Source organism: Lichtheimia ornata, assembly GCF_029851405.1.
Source record: "Lichtheimia ornata isolate CBS 291.66 chromosome Unknown scaffold00004, whole genome shotgun sequence".
NCBI classification, from domain to species: domain Eukaryota; kingdom Fungi; phylum Mucoromycota; class Mucoromycetes; order Mucorales; family Lichtheimiaceae; genus Lichtheimia; species Lichtheimia ornata.
The window spans coordinates 39,854-54,627 of record NW_026695324.1 but is presented as its reverse complement, the minus strand read 5'-3'; the positions used below and the strand labels follow the sequence as shown (position 1 = coordinate 54,627).

Sequence of the window (14,774 nt, the reverse complement as noted above, 5' to 3'; positions counted from 1 at the left end):
ATTGTACTTCGTTCAGTTACGTATTTAGCGAAGTCCTGACTTTTTACAGGTTACCCAAAAGAGGTCCTTCTGCATCTTTAGCTCTCCAAGGTCTAGCTACTTGGCAATGAACAACATGTCTTCCCAGAATTAGCAAACTGCCTGATAAACAGGCACACAAAATCGTCCACAACGTCTCTCGTATGCTAAAGCTACACGTCGTCCTTCGCTCATTAAATGATTCTTTGAAGACACCACAGGTCGTAAATCGGCCGCACACTCCAACGTGTGGAAAGTGAGCTCACCAGCTTCTTGTCAGCTTGTTTTTGATTTCACCTCTCGACCTGAACACCGTGCTGAAATACTTCGTCATATCAACAGCAAGTTTCCTAACAACTGTGGAGTACGCCTCACTCTGATCACGCACGTCGCATTGTCGAACTCTTTATCGGCAAAAAGACTATGGCAAAAATCAAGTTCATGGGTATCAGCTTCCCTGACAACCAATGTATTTTACCTTCGATACCTCTTTCTCCTGATGCTCGCCTTGTACACCTTCAGCTTAGTGATCTACCCTTTACCACAAGGGACACGTTATCAAATGGTATTCAAAGTACTTTCCGACTATGGCAACGTCCTCGACTATGGTATCCTTCGCGATTATGATTCTCACCTCTTCATGGGCAAAGGCTATGCCACTCTGGAAATTAATAATGCCAAATCTGGTACAACTCCATTACGCCACACAGTTGCATGGCCCAATTCAGACGACCTGTTTCATGTTACGTGGGCAGAAATGCCGCTCCATTGCCTTCATTGCCATCAAGCTGGTCACGCTACATCTGCATGCCCTAATCGTGCTACTCGTTCTCGTGTTTGTTGGTCATGTGGCCAAACAGGCCATCGCGCCGCTAAGTGTCTCAACCCGTAAACCCAAACCTGATTCATCCAGTCCTACGACACCACCTATGCCTCATTCACCTTCGTCGCAATCTGCCAACAGCCAAACGTCTGATATCTCCATGTTGAAACTTGATCTATCGTCTATTGAAAGCCATAACGACAATATCATTAACGAGTACATACTGATAATTCCGATGACAACATGCCTTTGCCGACGCCACAATTCACCTCCGGGCTCCTTCGCCATATTCACGATACCTACCTATGTCTGACCAAGCCAAGCAAATCACCGCTTTCTTGACACCTTCAGCTCTTGATCTTCTTGCTGAATCTCTTAAACAGAACGGTCAACCTTTTGCATCCTCTACCCCTTCCTCTCATTTCTCGGAAGTCCCTCGCCACCGAGGGACTATAGTGACGTAGTCATTCCTTCAATACGTAGTTCTTGTACGTTTTTCAATATCGTTCCGATTTTGGGGTGCCACTCTTCGATGCACTCCCAATAAAACGAGGCCAAAAGCCTCCATATAAATACTTGGCAATGAACAAAGACCACTTCTCATATAGCATCACGCTTACAAACATAAAAGGTACTTTATCTCCAAACTTTACAATGAAACGTGGTTTTATTAGAGCAATGTGCTCGGCTTGGCCAACAGCACCTTGTGTGAAAGTTTCGCGTTCAATGTCGCAGCTAGCCCAAAAAATATTTTTTGGCCGTCGTCGTCGAAGGTCGACCCTCAGATCAATTTGGCTGGTGGCGACATTGCGGAATCTGGGATTGGCAAGAAGCGATCGTGAAACTTTCACACAAGGTGCAGTTGGCCAAGCCGAGCACATTGCTCTAATAAAAACCCCCCGTTTCATTGTAAAGTTCGGAGATACAGGCACCTTGCGTTTGTAAGCGCGATGCCGTAAAGTGGTTTGTTCATTGTCAAGTAAGGTGTGGACCCTGGCAGAGCAAAAGATGCAGAAGGACCTCTTTGGGTAACTCAGCTAAAAGTCAGGACTTCAGGGACAATGCATGACAGGTACGCAACCCTCACTTTTATGTCATACATTGGCAGCTAATAGCCATTTTTATCCAATCAGCATTGTTGTAGAATCCACTGCATGGGAACAATTCTCCCGCTACAGACATTCATTTCCATGATTAAAGTAGGTTGATCCGAGCTGATTTGGTTGAGTTACGCTCACACAAGATTACATCGGTTGAGCTACATCGAGCGTGCTTTATGTCCGGAGTGATGTAATCTCTCTTTGACCGCAGCTCAGTCAAATCATCTCGGATCAACCTACTTTAATCATGGAAATGTATGTCTGGAGCAGGGGCATCGTTCCCATGCAGTGGATCTTGCAGCAATGATGATTGGATAAAAGTGGCCGTTAGCTAGCAATACATGCCTGTTCGTAGATGATCCATAAAGTAATTATACATTGACCCTTTCATTCATGCAAACGTAGCTGTGTTACACAACACGACCCTCTGCATCTTTTGCTCTGTCAGGGTCTAGCTACTTTACATTAAACAAAGACCACTCTTCATATAGCATCACGCTTACAAACATAAAGGTGCCTGTATCTCCGAACTTTACAATGAAACGTGGGGTTTTTATTAGAGCAATGTGCTCGGCTTGGCCAACTGCACCTTGTGTGAAAGTTTCACGATCAAGCTTGCCAATCCCAGATTTCGCAATGTCGCCACCAGCCAAACTGGATCTGAGGGTCGACCTCTTCGACGACGACGACCAAAAAATATTTTTTGGGCTAGTTGCGACATTGAACGTGAAACTTTCACACAAGGTGCAGTTGGCCAAGCCGAGCACATTGCTCTTATAAAAACCCCACGTTTCATTGTAAAGTTTGGAGATACATGCACCTTTATGTTTGTAAGCGTGATACTATATAAAGAGTGGTCTTTGTTCATTGTTAAGTAGGTGGACCCTGGCAGAGCAAAAGATGCAGAGGGACCTCTTCGTGTAACTCAGCTCATTGGGTGGCAGTGGAAAGGATCAATGCATGATAATACATACTATGACAATAGCTCATAAACTGCCAGCTAACAGCCACTTCCTCCAATTCGTCTTTGTTGCCAAATACGTTGCATGGGAACGATTCTCCTGCTCCAGACCAACATTTCCATCATTCAACTTTCTTGATCCGAGCTGATTTGGCTGAGCTACGCTTGAACAGCAAACATGAAAATTAATGAATCGCAGACCCTGCGAATGTCTCCGTCTTTCAAACTTTTGAACGCTCCCACACAAAATTTTCAAATGAAGCGTGAGGTTTTTATTAGAAAAAGTTGATCAGCATGCTCGAGAGCACCCTGCTGACCAATTTTCAAGTTGGGAGTGGGCAACTTCGGGGCGGTGGGCCGTTCGCTCTTTTGTTCCCATCATCCCACCATTTGGATCGCCCCGTATTTTAAATCTTCTTAATGAAGTCTGCGACCTTTAAATGAATGAAGTTGATCAGCATGTCCCAGCGAACTTTCCGACAAAGTTTCACGTTCGAAATGGGGAACCCCAAGGTAATGTGTATTGTTTCGATAAATCATGGATCTGGGGCTGTCCTGCATTTCCGACTTACATAGTAAACCCACATTGCACACTCCCATTCAACTTTTTGTAATGAAAGATGAGGTCTTTTTTAGATCAACGTGATCAGCATGTCCCAGAGAATCTTGTGTGAAAGTTTCAGGTTCGAGAGGAGTAATCTCAATGTCAAGGATTGATGTACAGTGTTCATGCATTTATGCAAGAGGTGTTTGACCTATTTATTATCTACTTCTTCCACTCCCAGGGTATTGTCTTTTCCTCTCATTCTCAACTGTTGGCCCATTCAAGTACAACTACCACCTGCAAACGATTGTCCTGCTTCAACCCATCATGTCAATCCTACAATTGTCTTGATCCGATTGTCTTTGACTGAATGGCAAGTCCATGGCGTGTACACAACCTTCTTGTCACTCTTCTTCTACAACACACGAGTCTCTTGCCACAACACACTCTCTTGTACACTCTTCTACCACCATCAAGAGTAGCAGCATTCATTCCAGCAATTGCCATTAGCAAGGCCTTTGCTCATTGCCGCAAACAGCGTTCTTTACTTGCAGCAACTTGTCTTACAGCCTTGTTCACGTGAACGGCAGATAGCCATTGTATAGAAGCAGCTTTATTTACGCGTAGCAACTTACTCCAATACATACGACTTCTTATGGATATGGATATGGGCACATGGAATGGAAGGATCTGGGTATACACAACGCGTGAAAAAAAGAGCTTTGTTCTTATGTGTTCATTGTCCAATCATGCATCCAACGATCGTACTTTACGCTATTCAATGGCAGCCACGATCCTCATCCTTTGTACAACCTGTGGATCATGCACATCGATCCTTTCACCTTCGCACAAAGATAGAAGCTCCCCACATCGATGTGTCATCCCCCATTACAGCAATTCAATCTCTCTTGTGAATGATGTTGGATTTAAGGGTTACTTAATGAATACGATATGCCAACCATTTCTCAGTCTGTATAGTGTAAGAGACCTTCCTTCTTCCTGAGTTGGACCTCGCTGTGTGTGGGCACGTGATGCATTGTTTTATAGAATGATGTAGGATTGTAAAAGTATGTATCGGGATTCATGCACAGCCAACCATCACGTCTATGTCCTTAATCGCTTTATCGGCCCCTCTTTACAAACACAGCAATTCACACTTCCATGCGTTGTTAAGCAAGGATGTTGTCACAAACCATCATGTTGTTACTCCCACACAACCCTCTCAAGACCTCTTAATAAGCTTGTTGGCTTGTGTTCTTTGTAATAAACTTTGTGGTCGCCTTTAGCGAGTCATTGTTGTCCTACTTTCATTGTCGTGGTCGTCATTTACGTTGTTTAACTCCTGTGATAAGGTACATAACCATTCAAGCATATGAAAACCCTGCAACAAGAGGCTCTGGAAAAAGCATGAAATGAATGAATGTGTATTATCATGATGAAATCTTCGGGTATCCTTTGTACAATAAAAAAAGACTCCAGCTGATAAGCTACTTTTCCACCTCGATTTCTTCATCATCCGAAACGTAGACCACCTTTTTGCGTTTACGTCTCAGTATGCCACAATCACAAATGCGATTCACAATCTCTGGATCGTCCTGCAATCGAGCCACTGCTTTGGTTGCAGCGTTTCTTCTTGCTGCCTTGACATTATCGGATGAACCAGAAGCGAGAGGTTGATCATGCAAGAAAATGACACATTTTTGACTATCGTGGGCATTGGACTCCGTTGTAAAATTTCTGCATGAATGGAAAGATTAGTATGAATGACGACGATCAATGAACCACTTTTTTTCTTTACCTAAGCATAAAACCTTCACAACCAAGACGTTGCAAGTCTGTAGTCAATCGTCGCAATGGATGGACTTGGAGTGTATCGGGAGTGACATGCTTGTCAAAGAGTGGATGCATCCATTTCTCAAACAGCTTTTCCACAGGCGCAAGATTAAATCCAGCATCAACAAAGATGGCACCGAGCATACTTTCGACAACATCAGAGAGCACCTTGGGAATCATCAAATCTCTCCAATATTCACCAACAGCCCTTCCATCCTTCTTCATATCGTCGACTTCTTTGCAGAATTCTTCAATCGATCTCACAAGACGGCCCGAGTAGTGAATGATTTGAGTATGAAGCATGTTCTCCACACAAATGATGCTGAGCACGTGATTATTGACACAAGAGTCCTTGAGATCAGTGATCATGCCTGGATCAGCTTCGGGATATCTGGTGAAGAGATATCGAATCACCAAGAAATCCAAAATGGCGTCACCAAGGAATTCGAGACGTTGGTAGCAAGGTGCTGTTGAATTGGGTAAGCTGGCATGGGTCAAGGCTTCCACAACCAAAAGAGGCGTATTGAATGTGTATCCAGTAAGCTCTTGCACGCGTGAAATACTCAATGATCGTAGCGCTCTTGCTTCGGCACGTGCAGGCACCTTGTCACGGTTTTGCAAAAAGGTAGGTGTAAAATCAGACCATTGCTGTATCTCATCAAAAGGAATCTGCATAGCGATAGCTGTCTTCAATCCACCTTCAAGACCAGAGCTCAAATACGCTGCACCCAATGTGGCTTCCACGATATCAGCGAGTGTCTTATCGGATAACATGTGTCGTCGTACTTCTTTGAGTGTATCAGGCGTATCATTGGGTGTTGTAAAATGATGTGGTCGCCAATAACGTCGATTGAATGCATGGCTCGTTACATATCGGAAAATCTTCAGTCGCTTGGCAGCACGATACAGCGCTCGGTTACAAATGACACGAATACGTAAACAATGAAGCTCGCCTTCGTTGGAGAAAGGAAAGTTGATGTACAAGCGAATGGTTGCAAGGAACTTTAGCAATGAATCTAAATGCAATAAGAAACATGTTAATAATGCCTCTACACAGACAAAGGGTTAAAAAAGCATACCTCCTAAGGTCTCAAGACGTTCATAGTTCATAGCCATACTAGCAGAAGGTGTAGTGTATGCTTCCAAAATGAGATCATCCTTGACAGGCAAGTCGTAACGCTGAGTTGCTTCTTTAACAAGAAGATAAGAATCCAAACGAGACATCAACGATGGAAGGAACATGGCGGATTGATAAATGCTTGCATTGATGGGGAACAAGACACAAAACTCAGGTACCACAAAGGTTGCAGTGCGCTTCTTTTCTATTGGTGCCACCGTTTCGACCGCCATCATATAGTTCATCACCTTGTTGATGCGTTGCACTTGTACCAAAGGCTGATCTGGTTTGGTGACTTTGGCGTTCCACGTCTCTTGATAGAATGCTGCAAATGTCTCGAAACCAGTTTCACGTATGTTCATATCAGCTGGCACAGGCGAGAATGGATGAAGATCATTGCGGATGTCACGAATAAGATAGCGACGAGAGCTATCAAAGGAATCGATAATGATACGATCATGGATGGATTGCTCAAGATTGTCCACATCCACTGGCTCGCCTTTGAAATGGATCGTTCGACGCATTGCTTCCCAATCAACCGATTCTTGGAATGATGATGAGCTGAGGGTGTATTGAACATTGCCATCATGCATGGATTTGAGTGGTGCAAGGAAATAAGGGAAATCGATCAAAGGACATTCGAAATTCTTGTTGGTGATGGATGAAGTGAGACGCAAAGTGAAATCACCAAGCAAATCAATCGTTTCACGATCCACCGTACATGAGGCTGGATCAGACTTGAAAGAGCAAGTGAACGGCGTGCCTTTGCTGTAAAATGGGAATTCTGGAATAGTAGGAAGAGGCTTCCATGTGACTAACACCAATCGTCGTACAGGGATGATCATGGTATTAGGTGGTTCCAAGTTGATGCTTGTAATCCATACGTCAAAGGGCCCTGGTCCGATATCCGCTGGTGGTTCTTCCGATACTTCAGTCGTATCCACATCACCATTTTGCATAACATCACCATTTGGCTTTGAATCGACAACCATTGAATCTTCAGCTTTTGGACTAGCACTGCCATTTGGCTTTGAATCAACAACCATAGGATCTTCAGCCTTGGGACTTTCAGCCTTAGCCCCATTGACCCCATTGGGATGTGCTTTTTCAGGTACAAGACAACCGTTGCTATCTGGTTGCGTAGGAACGAGTTGATCATTGCTGCTATTGTCGTCTGCAGTGGGTGCATTGTCTTGGTTGACTCGCAAACGCTTCTCAATAACACTTGGCTAAAATAGTAGGTCATTCTTAGTGATGACGATTCGACGAGAATGGGCACGACAAGTAAACCATACCTTAGTATCTAGCATCAACGCCTCCTTTTTCTCATCGGCAGTTTCTTCCTCTTGATCTTCTTCTTCTTCCTGCTCTCGTTCCCAGAAGCGTGGTGTGCGTTTTTCATATACACCTCTACGTCGTCGACTGCCAATAATAAATCCATTCTCATCATATTGGGGTGCCATTTCACCGAGCATTTCACGCTTTTGTGCTTTAGGCATAAGATGGTCGTCAAGGGCACCACGGCTGTGTAATAGACGACATGCCTTCAATGCTGCCAATCGCTTTGCTCTCGCCTTTGTTCGCGCGATTTCTGAATGTACCTCTTTGACAGCTGCATTACTGGGAAGTCTCAAAGTACATGAAAACCCATCGGCTGTTGGATAAATCTCGAATACGGGCTGCAAGATGGTGAAGCTGTCTGATGGAAGCGAACCACAATAGCGATGAATTAATGGTACAGAAGAATGCAAAGTGACGGTGGCCTTGGTCTCCAGAACAATATGCATATGCTCAAGTGAAAACTCATCATCATCATCATCCGATTCGAAATAGTCGTCGTCTGGATACATGGAATCAGAGTATTTGGATGCCATGTTACGCTCGTCTGGTAACTCTCTGCAAAAGTCTTTCATCTCGGACTCAAGATCACGAAACTCTTCCAACTTGCTCTTTTGTGACTCATTGTTTTCTTCCATAAGGATGACATATTTGGAATTGGGTTGGCGAGCACGACCACGAGATTGAATGTATCCAATAAGCGTGTTGAAGAAATCAAAGCTGCATACAAATGTTGTCAGTCGATCTATATACTCCGCCATCATCTCCTCCCCCCCATCATGCACATACCGTATGACAATATTACATGGCTGAATATCCAATCCTTCTTCTGCAACGTTGGTAGCAATGAGCAGATTGAGCTCTCCACTTCTAAACCGCTTGATAGTGTTGTTCTGATCCTTGAACTTCATTTGAACATCGCCATCTTCTTTGGTGCCATGGCCAATGAGGAGGTCACAATGCATTTTATGTTCGGCAAAAAAGTGACATGCTTGAATCAAAAGATAGAGAGCAACTGCCGTGTGTCGTCGTTCAACAAAGATAATGCCACAGAAATCATCCATCCCCAGTGCGCAGGTACGAAGAACATGAAGCAGCTTTTGCACCTTGCCGGTGAAGAGATCAGAATTGAAAAAATCGGGGTTGTCTGGAGCGGCATTCTCTGTCATCTTGTAAGCTTCGGATAATGCACGATTCTCTTCCTCCATTTGCTCCTTGGGGACATCCTCCAAATCGATGAGAACACGTCCATCAACGGCTTCAAGCATATAACGCCATAAACGATCACAGCACCAGGGACCGAGATGATCAAGAACATGGGCTGCCACATCAAAGCAACGTCGATAACGATCAATGACTCCAATCTTCTCGGAAATACGGGTTGTCAAGGGTGTTCGCTCGTATCCACGTGACGCTGCATAATACAAAGAGACTTCCTTTGGACGATTGACTGATTCAAGGAGCTGTTGAACATTGGTTGCTGTGTAGATACGGCTGTCTAGGTTACGTTCAAGCTGGCTGTTCATTTACAAAATAAGCATACGCCATAAGTAGAAGGTAATAAATATACTTACATGGCACTGTATTGTACACCTGATTTAGCATGCATCGGCGAAGCGGTCATGCCGAAAATCTTTGGGCGATCTTCATTGGCTGGGATGTGATGATAGAACTCTTGCATGATCAAGTTGTAAGGATGTCTCTTGGTTGCGTGATGACATTCATCAAAGATGATCAAATTGACCTATGTAGGAAAAAGTCCATAAATATGAGTCATGTAAAGAGGAGGGAGGGGGATGTTGTCAAAGTTACCTTATCCATATGAACATAGCCATGTCGTAAAGTATCCAAGAAGATTTGAGCTGTCATGACACATACGTCATTTTCTTCAAAGATCTGACGCCACTGCTTCTCGGTCCAGTTGTCAACATCCATTTGACCACACATGGCTTTCACTTTGACATCACAGTTGGTAGCAACCACTTCGGATTGTTGAAAGACCAATGGTACACGATCCACCAAAAAGAACGTCAACTTGGTCTATCATCATCATCATCATGCCATAGGATTAAAAGGCTGTGCATAGCATTGTCATGGATATTCCCACTTACATGACGACGTTTCATGCGTTCCTCTCGCTCTTGGGCTGCAATGGTCTTGATCAACATCACTGCAATAAGGGTCTTGCCACTGCCAGTATCAAGCACAGCGATAACATTCTCTTCGACTGCTTTGAGGTAAAGCTCGTATTGGTATTCGCGTGATTGCAATGCCAATGGTCGAGTGTTCTCTTCCACTCCGAAATCGTCCAACAGATCAGGGGGATCTTCAAGTTCCTCTTTTTCCTGCGTCAGGGCTTGGTCCACGGTCCTCGTGCGATCGTCAGGCTTGGCATTGAGGAACTCGGGATCAATGAAGCGACTCAAGTCCTTTGCATCCATGTCGTTGATGTTGTTGGCCTCATTGGTGGTATCCATGGTGGTGTCGACAAGGCTGGGTGGCTCAACGGTTGCTGTGGGTGGAGCCATGGAAAAATGTCAAAGCGGATAAAGAAGGCGACTGCGCACATAGATCGGGGACGCTGCTCTTGATGAAACAAACGCTATGAAAAAACGCGACAGCCGATCTTGACTGAAACAGGTCCCTGACCGTAATCTTGGTGCATATCACTTATATTATGTATGGTATCATTGTTGACTGCAACCGCAGCTACACAATAAAGGTCTTTTTACCCTATTTTCATTGACAATGGGTGCTCTATGAACATGCATGAATTTAGAGTGCTCAGTGCACAAGCCATGTTAAATTAGTTCTAGTCACATGTCGGGTTGGTTTCATCATCATCTTCGATCTCATATTGAAATACAGTTGTGGCGGCTATTAGGAATTAAATGACCCACCTTGCTGTATACATAACTTTGATGACTTTCTTTGTGGTTGATGATGTGCCTCATGAATAACTAGTATTTCCTTGTAGTAATCATAGTGCTCAATGCCTATCCGGTATTACGAGATGAGCTGTCCATTTACCCTTTAGCAAAGTCGCGATCCAACTGTACTAGCCGTCGAGATCTCCCTTCACGTGTCGAGTCACGTAGCGTATGAAGCTGTCTATCACTAGTGGCCTATATTTATGATGAGGCTGTTAATCTATGCATTTGCATTACACGTTTTGCTATTAAGAAAACAGTGATTAAAGCGAGTTCTGTTGCTAGCTCCTAGGTAGAAAATATCAAGTAATGCATCATAAATCAATCAATTGGTGTTATTTTAAGTCTTCGAGGAGGGTCTTTGAATGCAACAATCGCGTCTATGGAGGAGTTCTTTATTCAATCATTCTCGATGAAAGACCAAGGCTGCTGGTACTTATTGATATGATAACATAGGAAATTCTGCGTGAGCTCAACTATGCTCCCAAATGTGACACAGAGACAGATTATTAGAGATAACGTGATCACGCGTATCGGAAACATTGGCGTGTAACATGAAAAGGCCTCAACATCATATCGACAACAACGATACATTTAATGAGCACGATGATAACGAGTGACTTGTAACAGCATAGGGGATTCAATTACTATGGTGTAGCTGATGACTACGTGTTGGAAAACAAGGACAGGATGCGTGCATCGGGATATAATAAAATCTTGTGGGCGCTTGATTCTCTTGTTCTCTCGTCGCTCTCTCTCTCTCTCTTTTTTTTTCTTGTGTCCCTTTTTTCTTTTCCTTGACAATGTTCGCGCATCCAAACACAAGTCGATTCACGAGACAACGAGCGACATCGACTGCTCTCGGTTCAACGCCACCATCGAATCAGCGAACGTTGGCAAAGCTTCCTGTTACCAAGCCGTCAGCATTGAGAGAGAACCGAAGGACTGATCTACCTGGGATTAGCCCCCAACCACACATTCCAAAAGAAATGAGGCGACCTCTTACAGCACCAGAGAGAGCAGCACCTAAAAGAGCGCCTTTGACAGCTGTTCGTACGCACCAAGTCAGAGGTGGCAATATCCAGGAACCAGCTTCACGACGAGCTACTGTGGTCTCAGACTTTGAAGTCCCTGATGTCATGGTGGATAAAGAACGTAATCGTACCTATACAAAGATGGGCTATCTCGGCGAAGTAAGTATGACGCGTAATAAGCGAACGTATCCATCTCTAATATCCATTATTATGCGTAGGGAGGTTTTGCTAAATGCTACAAAGTCAAAAGTTCCACCAACCGATTATACGCCGCCAAAGTCATTTCAAAGTCGACACTCATGGAACGAAGGAACAAGATCAAGTTGTTTGCTGAAATCAACATCCACCGCACCATGAACTACAAAGGCATTGTTCGCTTCCACAGCTGCTTTGAGGATGCTCATAACGTCTATTTGATTGTTGAGCTATGTGATAATAAGGCAAGTAAGCAAACAAATCAAACAATGAACACCAAGCTGACTTTGTATGTCTCCTTTTAGACCCTCTCAGAATTGATCAAACGACGCCAACGATTGACAGAAGCTGAGACCCGTTACTTTCTCATTCAAGTCCTTGGTGCTTGCCGATACATGCATGACAATCGTGTGATCCATCGTGATATCAAGCTCAGTAACGTGTTTTTGGACCGTAACATGGATGTCAAAATTGGTGATTTTGGATTATCGGCTCTTCTCGTGAATGCCCAGGATCGGAAAAAGTAAGTGCACTCTCATCATTGTCATCATCGTCATCCCATTGACATTGTCGTTATAGGACTGTTTGTGGTACTCCCAACTATATCGCACCTGAAATCCTGTTTTCCAAGTCCGGGCATGATCACAAGGTGGACATGTGGTCTATTGGTGTTTTGATGTAAGTCCTTGAATGAAATGATGATAATGAAAGTACTCATTCTTTATTCTTTATCAGGTTCACATTGCTCGTTGGTAGACACCCTTTCCAACAAAAGGACGTCAAACAGATCTACAAGTACGTGTACTACACTGTTCTTTCTCAAGGTTCATTTCATTCATCATTTCTATTCATAGGAAAATCAAACAGAATTACAACGAGCCCTCCTATGAATTCCCATCCAGCCTTAATATCTCGGAGGATGCTAAGGATCTTGTCAAGAAGCTCTTAGTAAACAAACCTGGTACGTCATACTTGGATTGATGGAAACGACGTGAATGCTGATCAACATCCTTTGGTTCAATAGATCAGCGACCTTCTGTACCTGAAGTGCTTAAGCACCCATTTTTCGTGAATGGATCATTACCACCTCGTATTCCAAAGTTTGCACGTGAACGATGTCCCACCAATGACGAGTTATTCCCATCATCATTACCAGCAGCATCCAGCATGAATTCACCTGGTCGCGCTGGTGATACTTATCGTGAAGCAAGCAATGCGGATAAGAGCTACGTCGATAATCGACCCATTGCCCCACTTGTACTTATGTCAGGTAACGTTACAACATTACATGAATCAAAGGACTTTTATTGATGATGCATTCGTAGAAAACATACCCGCCCCAAGAACACAGTTTCCTTTACCTGCCGCCACCACTACCACCACTACCGCCACCACACCTACTACCAGCAAACCCAAACCTGTTGTTACTTCATCGACATCACCCAAAGAGCCAAACAGCAGCAACAACTATATACCTCTTCTCCCAAAGTCAACAGAAAAGAGATCACCGGATAAAAAGCATGAGAAATCACCGCTGGCTGGTGATGATAATACATCAACATCATCTTCTAGAAAACGGTATGATGGGGAGTGATCCTGTATAGATGCATGATACTGATATCCTCAAGTAGGACACCACCTGTAGATAACCAACCACGAAAGCGAAGAGATGTGATACCACCCACCGCCAGCGACCAAGAGAATGTACCTCCTCCACCACAACCACAACCTGCTGCAACATCATCTGCACCAAAGCATGACACCACCACAACCACAACCACCACCACCAATGTATATCCATCATCTCAGTATAAGCATATACGATTCACCCAAGGAGTCTCAATCTTGGAAACGATGCATCGGGTTTTACGAGAAGTATTGGTCGACAGCAACAATCGATCAGAGTATGATGGTCTTCCTATGGAGCATGTGAATTGGACATCAGCACATGTATTTCTGGACAAGTGGGTCGACTTTTCTTGCAAGTATGGACTTGGCTACAGCTTGACGGATGGCACTCGCGGTGCTTATTTCAATGATTCGACATCGATGACTACCAAAGATGATGAGTATGTATGTCCCATGGATGGGTTGGCATGGGATCCACTAATGCTCTCTTTTTTCTTATAGACACTACCACTACGTGGTGCATCAAAATCCTGGAGCAAGACAAGTCCATCATGTTGACAATATTCCACCAGAGTTGAAAAAGAAGGTCTTCATCATGCACAATTTCAAGAAATACATGGAACAACGACTAGCACGAATGGCCACCAACATGCCCAACGTGGTAGGAGGTCCTGGCAACTTTTATCTCACAAAATACATTGCAACCGAGAATGCACTGGTTTTTCGACTAAGCAATGACGTTGTCCAGGTAAGAGCGTGAGAGGAGAGGATATGGATAAAGATGACTGGATATGCTTATACACGTTTATGATAGTTCAACTTTTTCAATCATTCCAAGCTCATCCTCACCGAATTCGGTACCAAAGTCATCTATATATCCGCATCAAGACAACTGGATATGTATCGCATTGAAGATGCTGCTGTGTCAAAGAATGGAGAGCTTAGAGAAATGTTGGATTATGCAAGGAACATGCTTGATCAACAAATCGCATCACGACGACGACCATCCCAAAAGAATAATTAGTATTTTCCTACTTGTACATTTTCTGTGTTGATACATTTTATATGATGGGGTGTGCCTGGTGCACTATTAAATATCATTATGTATATTGTCATTGGAAATAAAGAACGCACACATGGATACAAATGGCACATAATAATCTCAGGCCTAATTTATAAGAAATGCACGGACGATGAAATGTAAAAGGTAGAATATGAACAGAGGAAGTAGAGTAAGATGAGTTGGTATGAG

General features: G+C 43.8%; 3 protein-coding genes across 3 annotated transcripts; 2 read left to right on the top strand and 1 right to left on the bottom strand.

Annotated features, from left to right (window-relative positions):
• Positions 1 to 580: 580 nt before the first annotated feature.
• Positions 581 to 910, top strand: O0I10_001438 (uncharacterized protein; the record flags this gene model as incomplete). Its single annotated transcript, XM_058481534.1, has 1 exon — positions 581 to 910. One exon carries the CDS (start codon positions 581 to 583, stop codon positions 908 to 910), a length of 330 nt encoding a protein of 109 aa, XP_058347391.1.
• Positions 911 to 4,933: 4,023 nt separating this feature from the next.
• Positions 4,934 to 10,262, bottom strand: O0I10_001437 (uncharacterized protein; the record flags this gene model as incomplete). Its single annotated transcript, XM_058481533.1, has 8 exons — positions 4,934 to 5,183; positions 5,245 to 6,295; positions 6,359 to 7,625; positions 7,692 to 8,454; positions 8,524 to 9,252; positions 9,309 to 9,478; positions 9,547 to 9,774; positions 9,846 to 10,262. 8 exons carry the CDS (start codon positions 10,260 to 10,262, stop codon positions 4,934 to 4,936), a joined length of 4,875 nt encoding a protein of 1,624 aa, XP_058347390.1.
• A 1,205-nt stretch (positions 10,263 to 11,467) lies between these two features.
• On the top strand, positions 11,468 to 14,546 carry O0I10_001436 (uncharacterized protein; the record flags this gene model as incomplete). Its single annotated transcript, XM_058481532.1, has 11 exons — positions 11,468 to 11,857; positions 11,917 to 12,138; positions 12,199 to 12,416; positions 12,473 to 12,571; positions 12,629 to 12,688; positions 12,748 to 12,854; positions 12,918 to 13,163; positions 13,219 to 13,471; positions 13,525 to 13,962; positions 14,024 to 14,270; positions 14,337 to 14,546. The coding sequence occupies 11 exons, from the start codon at positions 11,468 to 11,470 to the stop codon at positions 14,544 to 14,546; spliced, it is 2,490 nt and encodes an 829-aa protein (XP_058347389.1).
• Between the last annotated feature and the right edge of the window lie 228 nt (positions 14,547 to 14,774).